Source organism: Micromys minutus (genome assembly GCF_963924665.1).
Source record: "Micromys minutus genome assembly, chromosome: 19".
Lineage (NCBI taxonomy): Eukaryota > Metazoa > Chordata > Mammalia > Rodentia > Muridae > Micromys > Micromys minutus.
In genome coordinates this window covers 19,290,501-19,305,225 of record NC_137954.1, presented here as the reverse complement: position 1 = coordinate 19,305,225, position 14,725 = coordinate 19,290,501, and the positions used below count along the sequence as shown (strand labels likewise).

The following is a 14,725-nucleotide window of genomic DNA, read 5'->3' as shown; positions in this document are numbered from 1 at the left end:
ATGCAGCTCTTATTTAATTCTCCTGCCTGGAAAGAACAAATTATGTTCTATTTAGGGGTGATTATTTTGCCAATTGAAGGTGCTCTTATTTAGTAGTAGAGAAAAAAAGTGGAGAGGAAATTATGCAGTAACATTTCTCTTAAAGTTCTATTTAAAATACAAGTAAAGGAAATATATAAAAGAAATAACAGGAATGAATAAAAACACACAAAAGAAAATCATTCTCAAAAGTAGGTTCTCTGATCTGCCCCTCTTATTTTCTTACTTCTTCATAATCTAGAATTTTGTTCAAAACTATTTTCTCAAGAATTAACTTGTGTGTTGTATGAAAGCAGAGAATGTTAGCTCTCCTTTTGACAAGAATAGAAGAGGCCCTTGGGCCTAATAACACACATATGGTTAAGGCACTGCCTTTACATTCATGGTATATAGAATTAATTTGAAGTCTGACATATGAAGTAGAATATAACAATAAAGTGGGCACTTAATACATGACCATGTATGATTTCCAGACTTAAAGAAATGACTGTGTAAGGAAAACTGCTTCAGTAACCCTAACAATCATCCCTTCTACAGTTCTCAATTTCATTAAACCTCACATAGTTCATTGGAAATATTGCTATTTATTTGTAATAGCATAGAAAAAATGAGAAAAGATTTCTATAGTTGCTGTCAATGGGATCTGTCTACTTTGGTTCAGTGGGAAATATTACTTGATACCATTCAGTTTCTATCATTTTTATAAAACAGAAAATCAGTTAACTACCCCAACAATCTATAACAAAACACACATGTAGTTTTTTGGGGGGGAGAGTGAAAGATGTAACAGGGACCCATTTCCAATGTTCTTGACATTCACATGTAGCCCCTTTCTTTCTGGCCTGCCCCCCCCCCACATTCATCACAAACATCACAGACTTTTGCAAAGGCCACCAGTCATCTCTTTCTAACTCCAGATAATCTATCTCTTATGTGACTGAGTAACTACCTTTGTCATTATCTTACTCAACAATCTTAGCTGATGATGAATTTCTCTGCCTAGTAAAGTCCTCTAAATATCAGTAAGTACACTAATCCCACCATAAACCAAGTATTATGTGAGATAAAGCTTGTTTATCTACTTGTGTTTCAATGTCTTTGGGGAATTCACTCCTCCTTTATGTGAAGTGTGGTTCTCTTCTTTGATATAGCGCTAATTAAATACTTGGTTATCTTGCCTGTGTGTTTGGAGCTTGAAGCATATATTCCTGGGTTGACTCAGATTCGTATCTCTTTTTGTTTGATAAAAGTTATTAAACTTCCCTGGCCTAATAATTGCTATCTTGGGTAATTTGTTCCTTTGGAGGATTTCATGAGAATTACCTGAAATTAGGGTTTATATTACAGATTGAAGAGGAAAGGCATCTGAGCTGTGACTTATTCCTTCCCAAATTAGCTGATGATAATTTTGATATTGTCTTTCAAGTAATTACAAAGCCAAAATTTCTATTTGTAAAACAAAAATTTGGGGCTTAATTATAGGCAAATTGTTTTATATCTGTTTTTAAATAATCTGTAATAGAATACCATAGGTATATAATCAGCTTGAGAAATAATCACTTGTCTTTTTTTAATAAACAATAACTTAATTTCCAGAACTGTCTAGCATTTCAGCACTAAGAAATGCCACTGAAATAACTTGTTGATGGAATCATATTTGTAATGTATTATTAATACATTATCCCTAGATTTCATATGTATATGAACTTTTAATATATGAACTTCAAAGGTGATTTAATAAAAACATTCCCCATGAAGACATTTTACTTTTATTAGTTATTATAATTATCCCTGGTTCACTTTCTTTTAACCTCCATCAATTTTAAAATCACATTTTCATTCCTCAGGCTTGCAGTAGCCTTTTGGAAATGAAATGTGTTCATTAACTATGGGCTATTTGTACTTTAACTGTGAGGACTTGAACATAATGAGATCAAAACAGGTACAGGGAGAGAGGCAGAGACAGACAGACAGACAGAAAGACACACACACACACACACACACACACACACACACACACACACATGACACAGAACATATACAGCACAGTCCCTTAACTACTAAATCTTGGTAGCTGATAGAAAACTAGAAGAAAGTATTATGAAGGGTGTGACATGTGTTCTCAGAAGGCCTTGTTTAATATAGTGCTATGGAACCACCAAATCTGTTCCAATTTGCTACCCATTTTTCTTTGTTATCTGTCTCAGGGATGTCTCATCTCCCCAACTGACTGCTACCGGCTAGCAATCTGTAACAAAATCTCTCTCTCACTCTCAAAGATAATATAAAAAGGGAAGCTACAAGATTAATGACCCATGTCATAATTATAGAGCCTCAAACCACAGGCCTTATAAGGCATTTTAGAACTGAAGTCTTTCTGGGCTGAGGAAGTCACGTGGGTGCCATGCTGTGAAAACACCTCTTCGTAAAAGAGTTGTTGGTATATGTAGGTATTCTACTGTCGTTTTAGCAGTGTTAGAAATGATAGTGAAGAAATAATTTCTTCTTTTATGAAACTTAGAATATTTTTTGATCTCCATTACCCCATGACAATACTCAGATCTTATTAATCCCTAGAAGATCAAGAGCTATTCTAGGAACCAGGTGAAAGCAGAGGCCACTGACTCACAATATCTCACAATTGTCTCATGGGTACCTTCTCTTGTCCATGATGAAGGAGAACCAGTCTCCACTGACACGTAAGAACTGACTACTCTTTATGATAATCATTATAAATGTAGAAATTCTCATAAATTCATTTTATTAACTCACATTTTTATATCTAACTGATGTCTTATCTTCTTGAATCAAAGTGTAGTCTCATGTGCACATACATGCTTGTGAGCACACACATGGACAAACAAACACATAGTCCTGAGTGCATGTACATACAATTACTAAGGTGTCACAGTACTCATTCATCAATAATGACAAAATCAGTGGGAAGAGAATTCTTAGATGACATAGCTGAAAAAAATCAAAATCATTTGGGAATTGCTGTTTCCATTAATCGATGGGGAAGAAGAACAATAGTTGACCTTCTTATAAGAAAAGAAAGTTAGGCATGGAGATATGGTATGAAAAAGACTTCAGAGAAAGATTCAACAAATGTTGATACAGGCAGTGTTTTGGATCCCATGTGATGTGCTTGGTTATAATATTGGCTTTAATAACAAGTATTTCAAATGCAACACTCCTGCACTAAACATATGGGAGTTTAGAGTTGTTTAGGGATCTCCAACTGTTAACAGCCACCTAACAAATACAGAACATCCTTTGAGACATGGCCACACTACCAGTGATAACCAATCCTTTGCACACACACACAATTTCTTCCATCTGTGGGTTTCTGTCTCCCTCTTTGAACGTACACCTTGACATATCCTTTGGCTCCTTTCCATTCTTCAGTGTAACTGTTCTGCTGTTTGAGTTCCAGGTTCTGGAAGATTCAAGATTTAAGGAAGAGTCTTACTGAGACTCTGGTCTTCACACTTTTTTTCAAGGTGTACTGAAATCTTGTATGTACAGGCTGACCCTGGCAAAACACCTCTCCCTCCCTCTTGCTGCTTGATATTTTCCACACCACTCATCATTTCCAGCCTGTCATGAAGAGTTTCATCTGCGTAAATTGTTTTTATCCTGACTTCTTTCTCTTTACTATGTTGTAATAATTTTTATACACAGCGTTGGGAACTAATGTTGATATCAGATATTTAAAATGTGTTATTCCACTTCATTATATATAATATTTGTGATGCAAGTATTACCATCTGTCTTACCTGTTTCTTCTTTTTTTCTGTCTTTCTTTCTTTCTTTTTATTTTTGAAAATAAGCTGTTGGGTAGTTTTTGCTCAAGATCCTAACAATTGTAAATAGTATAAGAGGCAGACAAAACTGATTCCAATACTCACATCTTCCTCTTTTACCAGCACTTAATTAAAGCTTGTGTCTTCTGTCATTTGTTTTTCATTTTCTGTCTTACCAGCACTTGATTATTTAAGTATTTCACATATGAAGAATGAATAACACTTAATAGAATAGATGATTCTGTGCATTGGTTATGTCTGCAATGGTATTTTAAATTTTCTAATTTTGGAAGTGGTAATAATAAAACATGGTAGAACCAAAGCAATTAGCAATTAGAAATTTTAAAACAGCCAAAGTTACCCTTAAATTGTGATCAATTTAATGTCTGAATGTCTGTCTGAAAAGCTGATGTGTAATACAAGATATATCTCTGGCATCACAAAGGTTGTCTTCTAGTTTTTTTTCTACAAAGTTGAAAATCTATATTATTTAGGTTGTAATCTAGACAATCTGGAGGAGGTATATGCTAAATAGTCTGTAATGCAGAATGTAGAGAGTGGTGAAGTTGAGGTGCTGAAACTTTCAACAATAGATTATTCAGCCTGATGTAAACATCTATGATTACTTAAAGAAAAACAGTGATATGCAGACTACAAGAGCAAAGTACAGTGGGAGATGCTAATTAACTTGTCCAGAATATAACACAGAAAATGATAGGTGTAAAAATAAAATGCCGGCACATCTCATTGCAAGTAAAATTTGCATTTGATTGTATTGTCTATGTGTTTATATGAAATGCTGGTTTAGAACTACATATGTAAGCATTTGTATGTATATGTAAGCATGTATATCATTGCCTTTCAGTGTGACACTGCTCTTCTGGATTCATTGTTTTATCTACCAGATTCTTGTAATGTCTGAGTGGTTAACCACCATTAGGTACTTGTTACTCTTCTAGGACTATGAAATTTACACACATGAAAAAGCATATTTCAAATCTTTAATCTACCTCAGTGATTAAAGGGTCAAGTACGATGGGTGTGTTCAGAGACCTGTGGCATATTACAAGCACCAGCCCATCAGTGCACTCCAGCCTGCACATCAATCCTTTCATCCCGCTTTTTGATATATGTGCCACTTATCTAGAATTCCATACAACTCTTCCAGATCCCACTTAGTCCTTTAAAGGAGGAGAGGTTGAACTACATGATCAAATTCTTTCTGCCATCCAAAGAATTGCTTTGCAAGTTCAAAATCTTCTGAAAATATGACTATAAATTAGCACTATTTTCTCAATGCTAATTTTAATTAATGATATGTCTATACTGATTACCAATCATAAGTAGGTCAGGGTATAAATTATGCCAACAATTAAGTTTCTATCTTAATTCATGTCTTAGACTTTTAAAAAGCAGCATTAGGTTACTTTCCTAATTCACTCTCTCCTGACTTCCATATGTACCTCCATTTCCCATCATTGCATTGCTAGACTGATTTCTATTTGCAGGGGTACTTAAGAGAAATGGAAAAGTGCAAGGTCTTAGCACCATCAAAGTTTGTGCCACATTGACTTGATGAAAATTAGCTCATCGAATAAAATGCATCCTGGTTGTCGTTCTAAAGAGGAATGGTGTACTGTGGTAGCCACTGACTAGAACTGTGGTATTTAATCCCTTCAGGAGGAATGCAGAGAGCTGAAGACTAAATTTGATGGGCTTTATACTTCTTTTCAGAATGTATCTCCATCATATGGGAATAAATGACATTCTAAATCACCGACTAAATAACATACATGTATCTAGGTTTTTATTTTAAAGAATCTAGTTTAATAACATTGACATTATATATCCCCTCTTCATTGATGTTATTACTTAAAATGTTTCAGTTTGAATAACTCACTATTTAATTTACTGTGAGATAAAATAAACTCAGAGTAGTCAGTTGTTAAATTCTTACTGTTTTCTACCAAATAGATTTATCTGTCTATCTCATTTTGATTAAATTAACATATAAAAGTTAAAATTTTGATTTAATTATTAACTTTTGATTTAAGAGCCAAGATATAATTCTGTGGAATGTTCAGCCATCTATCTGCCTACCTACCTATCTATCTATCTATCTATCTATCTATCTATCATCTATCTATCTACTTATCTATCTATCTATCTATCATTTATCTATCTTCTTATCTATCTATCTACCTATCTATCTATCTATCTATCTATCTATCTATCTATTACTTATCTACCTATCTATTTACCTACCTACATATATATATATATATATATATATATATATATATATATACCACTGATAAAGTTTAGGGGATTTGAGAATCATAAAATCAATTTCAGAAAAATTGTAAGAGCCACAGCCCAAGGATGACCATTGTACATCTGTAACTTCTGCATATGCCAGAAACCCTGTGCTTATGGACTCAAAAAATTTTTGGTTATTTTTGAACACATGGAGGTTGGGTAACTCATAAGACTCACACCTAGCTGATGAGCTGTTGTGTGCTTTTAATGGAGGGAGAGTGAATTTTCTTTAAGATTGTGATTGCTGATCAGCCAATCAAGTTCAGTGTGGGTACCTATACCTCTGGGTATATGGGAGATAAGTTAGGGCTCAGTGAGTTATATAAGACAAAAAAATAGAGGCCATGCCTTTGGATGGGAATAGATACAAAATCAAGAGACATTAGAGCAGAGAGAAGTGAGTTATTATAATCAAAATACATCCAGGGAACTAAAAAATGATTGATAAAAGACAGTAAAAAAAGACAAAAACAATCAATTTCCATAACACATAATGTTGGAATAAATAATCAATAAATGTTGAACAGTTTTATATGAGTGAATAGGACATATTCATATCATAATATCGAACAACTCCAAAAAACCAGAAATGTAATTACGTCCTACAGGTGTGTCATTTTCTAGAATCACATTGTGAGTTTACTATCATTAGGATCTCCTGCTTATTTAAATTTGAGAATATTTGTAAATTTTACTGCTATAGGGGTAAAGAAAAATGAAGGGGTATTCTATAAATCAAGAAAGACATCATAGGAAAATAAGACTGTTAGATTTTTATTTTAGAATCTTTAAAGCTGAAAGAATAGAAATCCAGCATCTGGCCACGTTTAAACAAGAGTATTATTAATCAAAAATGTGGCCAAGATCATAACAGAATGTGAAAAATACATGCCCAGTCACAACATATATTCTGCATTCTGTACCTTTGGAACCAGCAGTATGTGATTCTGTAGCACTGCTTTGTGAAAACATGTTTGTCAGTGCCTTGTGTTACAATGAAATAAATATCTCACACAGACTGTTAAGGCTAAGCCCCGACTTTATGAAATCATAATAAACAACCTTGTGTTAGCAAACTATATCATTTCAATATCTCCAAGACTTAATCCTAATCCATGAAACTGTGGCTAAATCAAGTCCAGGTTATTAAAAGGCAGATATGGACATGATACAAACTCACACCACAGCTCCAATCCTCATGTCAAATAATCCCCCAAACCCTACATTATACTCTTCTAAGCAGAGTTCATCCAGGATGCTGAAAATGAATTAGGTCAGTCTGTGAGAATGAACATTTCATTTCTTACCCCTTTGCTCTAGAAAAACTACACATTAGAATCAAACAGAGGAAGCCCATTCTCTGTCTTTCCAAATCCTCCCTATCATATGTATATGTATATATACACTTAAGCTATAATAACCATGGCCTTTTGCTCTGACAGTTTTAAGGATATTGGAATCTTCTGTAAGGTGAGGCATTGACTTGTTCATCTTTCCTGCACCAATAACAGAGTCTGGATCAACATAGACTTTCAATGAAGTTTCTTCTTTCACAGTTTGAATTATTTTTTCCTTAGTTCTCTTCACAGTAAAAGTCTGTTTAAGAGGTCAAGTCTTCCAGTTTTCTAAGGGACTATGAAATATTCTAAGGATAGGCCTACATTGCCTTTAGCTAGAGACAGTTTGAGGACATAATCCTTTATGCCTGCCAGTGGCTTCCTATTTTTTGACTCTTCAGCTGCCTAGCCATATTACTTGCAGAGAACATTATGGGGCAGATACTGAATCCCATTTCTCCTGCCAGGCATTCACACAACAGGAAAAAACTCATAGCATGAATTTGACTCTTAAAGCATAAAAGATATTGAAGAATGCTAGTTCCCTAAAAGATCACATGAAAGCTACATTTCTAAGAGCATTTGCTGAACCAATATAAAAGATGCAATTCCTTAATAACTTTTGCTATCTTCCACGATAAATCATGGACCATAAAAGCAGGTAAACTATGTGTAAATTAAAGGAACACTGGTGTGGCGTAATTTATATAGGTAGATATAAAAGAAGTAAAAGCAATTGTTTTGAATTTTTATTATTTCATGTATTTGAATGAAATGACAGAACATATTAATTTAAATAATTGGTATCACAGAACCACTATAAAAATATTAGATTTGTGTGTGTGTCTGTATGTGAGAGTGACAGTATGTGTGTTTGTGTGTGTGTGTATAACTAACTAGATATGGCATATTTCTTACACAACTTTCAAAGAATTTTCACATTCTTCCATACTCACAGATTGCTCAGCCATCAGCAGAGAATCTACTTCTTGAAGCTGACATTAACCAATTCAAAGAATCACAGACAGACAATATGCAGAGAGCAAAATCTTAGTCTTAAATTGGATTTCACCATTAGTCCCAACATTCATAGCTCAGAGAATATATGGAGGAAGAGGCAGAAAGAGTATAAGAGTGAGAGGAGATGGAGGACTTCAAGGAAGCAATACTCTATAAATCACACATGAACTCTCAAAGACTGACGCAGCATGCACCAGATGGTTCTGCAACAGATGGGGGTCCTAGAGCTAAAAAGAGAAGTGGGCACATACCCGAATTTCTATATCATAAGCTACACAGATGATGACCACTTGGAAATAAAATTTAGTCTTTACAAAGGATGTCTCTCTGAGAACACAATCTTTTAAAAAAATTTATCTAATTTTTACTTTTAATTGATATATATATATATGTATATATATATATATACTTTGCAATCTTATTAAGTCCCATTTATTGATTCTTGATCTTAGAGAACAAGCCATTGGTGTTTTATATAGATATAGATATAGATATAGATATAGATATAGATATAGATATAATAGATAGATAAATAGATAGATTCCTGAGTTTAAGAACAAGTGCTCTTCACTTTATGTGCCTTCTCTTGGGCTCTTTCTCTTTATTTTTCTGTCCTATCCTGATGGGTAACTTTTGTTTTATCTAATATGTATTATTGTTCCACATGACATACATTTTTGATATTTTTATGGTTATTCTCTGTATTTACATTTCAAATGTTATCCCCTTTTCTTCAACTTCCCTCCCTGTCTCCTTGTTTCCATGAAGGTGCTTTCTCTCCTAACCACCCTCTCACTTCAGTGCCTTGGCATTCCCCTATGCAGGGAAAATGAGCCTTCACTGGACAAAGGCCTCTCCTCCCATTGATGCTAGACAATGCTCTCTTCTGCTATACATGCAACTGGATCCATGGGTCTCTCCATATGTGCTCATTGGTTGGTATTTTAGTCCTTGGAAGCTTTGAAAGTGTTGGTTGGTGGGTATTGTTGTTCTTCCTATGGGGTTGCAAACTCTTTCAGCTTCTTAAGTTTTTTGCTAGCTCCTTCATTGGGGTTCCTGTGCTCAGTCTGATGGTTAGTTGCAAGCATCCTTCTCTGTATCAGTATGGTTCTGGCAGAGTCTATAAGGAGGCATTCATATAAATCTCCTGCCAATAAGCACATCTTGGCATCAGCAATAATGACTGGGTTTGGTGGCTGGATATGAGAGGTATCTTCAGGTCAGGCAGTCTCTGGATGATCTTTTCTACAATTCCTGCTCCTCTATTTGTCCCAGTATTTCCTCTTATGTGTATTTTTTTCTCCTTTATAAGAAGGACTGACACATCCATATTCTGGCTTTCCTTCTTTTTTGAGCTTCAGGTGGTCTGTTAATGAAGTGGGAATGGGTGGTTGGTAGTGGGAGAATCTTCATGGAAACAAGAGGATGGGGAGGGAAGATGGGAGTCCAGGGAAGGGGGATAATATTTGAAATGTACATTCAGAGACTATCCAATAAAAATGATAAAAATAGGATTCTGATAAATATCATATATATTCATATATCAAAATAAAATATTTACTTATATTTTTGAAGTAGATCGAGGATTTGCCAACATTTGTTAATTGCTTAAAAAGTGGGGGACTATTTTGTGACTGATGGAAGGAGTTTCTTTTCTGGTCCAGTCTGTTTGGAGTTCTTTAGGCTTCTTGTATGTCAATGGGCATCTCTTTCTTTAGGTTAGGGAAGTTTTCTTTTATAATTTTGTTGAAGATATTTACTAGCCTTTTAAATTGGTCATCTTTGCTTTCTTCTATACCTATTATCCTTAGGTTTGGTCTTTTCATTGTGTCCTGAATTTCCTGGATGTTTTATTTACATCTAAAAAATGATTCAATTTTTGAATTTTTAAAATACCAGGTTAAAAAAGACATGCTCCCTGAAGTAGTGTATGAAACAAAATTATAATAAAGTACCAATAATAGATATATTTTTTTCTGTTTATTGCACCAGACTGTTGAAAATTCTTGTACCTATAAATAGAAAAAAGGAAGTGTGTTTCAAGTAAGATACTGGACTCATGTTTCTTTGGGAGACAAAGAGATCCTCAGAGCGTCATCCTCTCCTCTCACCAAAATTTCCTGGTAATCTGTCTCCTTATAGAGAACATAAGAAATGATCAACATGTCAGACATATAGCATTTTTACCATTATACCAGACATTGCATGACCTTCTCAATGTAGCTGGGTCCTGTTTGAGGCTCTAAAATTCTGAGTGGAACTGTTAACAGAGTTTGATGAAAAATGGTGCCATTCCTGTAAGATATGATAGTGCTTTGATTAAACAAAGCATGTACAGTAACCAACCAATATCTGATTGGCCTTGAGACCGACCCCACACTTGGAAATAATCCCCAACATTGCTTGTGCAACCAAAAATCAGAGATGTAATATCTCAGAGATCTAGTTTCGTATATATTATGTGAGAGAAAATCAATTTTTAATAAAATTAAAAATGAAAGAACATACTTGAAAAGTCTATATTGAAATGACCCTGTCTCTATATGATGTAATTATTAAAAAGAATTGGACATGCATACACAATAAAATATAAGGTGTATTAAATTATTCTTTGACTCACACAGAGGGAAAACAATGAATCCAGGGAGTAAAAGCTTCCCATTTCAAAACATGCCTAAATTAATTTTATAGTTCATGGCATTGATTATCCAGTCTGTTTTCATTCAAAATTTTACCTTTGATATTTTCTCTAGTACTGAATATATAAGAAAATAAGGTTCATATGCAGTTGTTAGAAAGAGAGGAAAGAAGGGGAGCTGGTACGTTTTGTTGGTTAATCCCTTGCCATGCTGAACTCATGGTTTTTATAGAAATACTTTATCACAGTATTTCTTTGATGGTTTTATATAATAGAAATGGTGGAAGTAAAGGACATTAGGATGCTTTATTCTCATTTGGGGTATTTGTTTTGTGCTGTTATTTTTGTTGCATTTTGAGACAAGGCTTTATAAAGCCAAGACTAGTATCCAGAATCTACTACTGATACCTCAACTGGAAATACTGGAAATATGCACCACTACAAATGGCTTTCACACATACTTAAAAATGTTTAACTATACATACCTATATATGATGCAGCTACATACAATAAATCAAAAAGAGGATAAAGACAGCAATGGTTACTTCCAAACGAAGACTTGCCAGCAGGTTGGTCCCAAATGGTGACAATGATTGTATTGCATTAATGCATTGGAAATAGTGTTAGTCTTTCTTTTGAACACCACAGTGTGGCGTATTTTGTGGAGAGATAGAGCACTACCTCCTCAACCATCGAAAATCTAGATAGGAGAGGAAGACCCTCAGTAAAAGCAGACTCCAAGTAGGTAAACCTCTCTGGTGTGATAGAAAGCTGGCGTATGCAGCTCAGGCAATCATAACTGTGGTAACCTGCAGCTCAAATTTTCAAAGAACACAGAGGATGCCAAAGATGTGCAGTCCTAGAGGAGCTGCTGATAGTAGCATACTTTCAATAGTTATAGAGGATCAATCCTCTATACCCATGAAAAATGAAGACAGCCAACTGAAATTTCACAATGAGAAGTTAAACAAGATGAAATTATTTATGTCTTTTTGGGTGTATACTATATAACATGTTTCAAAGTAGTTGAACTCTGTCCTGATTACATGACAAAACTGCAGACATTATTTTCATTGACATTCTTAAAAGTTTAAATGTATTTTGACTATATGAATAATGTCCATATTTATGTGTGTAACATACTGACTCTGGAAACAAATCTCAGGTTATTAACTGAGACTTTAAACAGAATTTTTAACTCAACCAAAACTGAATAGAATATTAAAGTGATTGTTACTGATAATGTTTGGTATTTCTTTTTTTTTCTATTTTCCTTTGATTTTTTTACATTTAAATAAATAACATTCTAGCTGTGAAGAGTAAAGTTAAATATTTTATTATTCCAAATGCAATTAAAGAAGTCATAGATTAAATGGTAGATTATACTCTACTCTATATATCTTCAACTAACAGTGGGTCTTCAATCCCCTTAATGGATCAATGTTTGTAGTGAATCCATTAAAAGGTTTTATCTCCTTTCTGAGAAAAGTTTATCCTCACAAAAGTTTTCACTGCTTTTTATTCTGACTCACAGTTTTTTATGATTTCCGCTGGTCTAAGTAAGATTTATTTAGGTTTATTAATTTGTTAAAAAGAAACTCCACTGCATCTTTTTAAAATAATAATTATCATTATCACTGATTAAAATTGTATTGTTTGGTCCAGATGGAATTCTTTTTCTGGCATCAAGAATGAGTCCGAATTGTGCTGATGTAATATGTTTAGATCCAAACAGGCAGATGGCAAGTTGACAGGCTACAACACACTCATGATGTAAGCAAGTGTATCTCACCAACAGTCACTTTAATAAGCTGTGTTGCCAAAAGTAGCCCCATACTTTTCCAAAGATAACTAGACTGAGAGCCTAAACAGTACATGAGGTTTGACATGGTTCTTTTCCCATCCAAAAATAGACTCTCATGTAGTCTAAGGTTCAGGCAAAGGAATTGTCATGTCTAGTTTATCAGTGAGAGCTGCTGATCCTTGTAGGTTATATTGGGTACTCCAATTAGACAGGGAAAACTGCTAAGCAATAAGAGTTCTCAATTATGGACTTAAAGTGTGAACCAAGGGAGGACTGCAATATTTGCTCTAACTAATATTTTTGAGATGGAGTTATCCTGGTTAAAGGCATGGAATTTGTCGTTAATATTATGAAATTAACAAAATTCTTAATAGACTGTCTTTAGAAAGGCTTTAGTCTTTAATGGCTTTTTGTGGATACTCAATTCTAAAGAGCAGTCAGTGATACACTAGGTTTGGTGCAAAATTCAGAAATAAGTTTCAAAGAAAGTCCTTTCACATGGTTGTCTCAGTTAATATGTTTATTTTGTGTCTTCCCTGTAACCTGTATGTGGAACAGCTATGCCCAGTGAGGCAAACATAGAGAGATGAAACTTTGACATTCGGTCTTGTAGGATCCCATTGGAAAAATAAAGATAAAGACAACATTCAACAACTTACATTAAGCTTCCCAAAACTCTGTGTTTTTTATCACCTTAGATTTACCTCTTATTTGGAGGTTTTATGATGTGCTTGAATATATGCTCTTGTTCTCGTAGATTTTAGCTTCTTCCTTCAAGGTATTATCTCTTAATTTTTAAAATATTGTTTGTAAGCTTTGGAAGTTATATTATCAGAATGAATCACCGAAACAGCAATGCCCAATAATCAAAGTAAAAGCATGTAACTATTTATTTGTTTAAAAGAATGAAATTTTGATTTATTTCCTTTTCACATAAAATGTAAGACAATTTCATATGTCAGGACACTATGTTTCAGTTTCTAATACCAAGAACATTTGGGTTTTGGCACATAAGTGAACATTTTTGGGAGATTATATCTCAACTCTCAAATGACATAAAAGCCTCATCCTTTACAAGAGCATTTCATTAAGAAGGTACAAGAGTGAAAATATATAGAGAACTTGAACTTTCCCATTCTTCTTTTTTTTTTTTGTACAGGTGGAAGGTGTCATAAGTCTTGCACTGGCCGATGCTGGGGACCCACAGAAAATCACTGCCAGACCTGTAAGTATGCAGTAGTAAAAAGTAGAGAGTTTGAAACTGTCAACGGTTTATACTTAAATCTTCTCACAACTCTGGTTACATGCAATGTAAAATAAGGTTGCTTCCATCTGAATAAGCTATCAATACACTGCTTTCAAATGAAACAGTACAGAATTGCTGCTCTTATTTCTTTGTGGTTTCTTGGCTAATGACCTCCATAGTACATTTGTCACGACACCATCTCTAACTTTGAAGTCTGTGTTTCTGTAAAGGTAAAAGATTCAAATACATAAAAGTTTGTATTAAACCAAATTTAAGTAAACTGAGATTTAATTAAAATTGCCAAGCACTTATTATCATTCATGGATTGGAAAAAGAAAACTATAAGAAGGATCCTGCATCTTTTTGTTCAAGGCCTCCTATGTTGCACATATATGTAGACTTCATGACTAATGGGTTTGCCATCACTACTGTTAACAAAAATTACTCTTAGATTATGCTTCCTTTTAATATTTCATTTAATTATTTGTGTGTTGGATTAAGCACATTAATATAAAC

At 34.1% G+C, this 14,725-nt stretch overlaps 1 protein-coding gene across 2 annotated transcripts in view; it reads left to right on the top strand.

The window, feature by feature from the left end:
* Nucleotides 1–14,725, top strand: part of ERBB4 (erb-b2 receptor tyrosine kinase 4) — a gene marked incomplete at both ends in the record, with an annotated part of 1,001,312 nt that overhangs the window by 676,742 nt on the left and 309,845 nt on the right. For both annotated transcript variants that reach the window (XM_080932825.1, XM_080932824.1), the window contains one exon: nt 14,123–14,188. In XM_080932825.1, the coding sequence (XP_080788951.1) occupies nt 14,123–14,188 (66 nt within the window). The remainder of the gene's footprint in view (nt 1–14,122; nt 14,189–14,725) is intronic.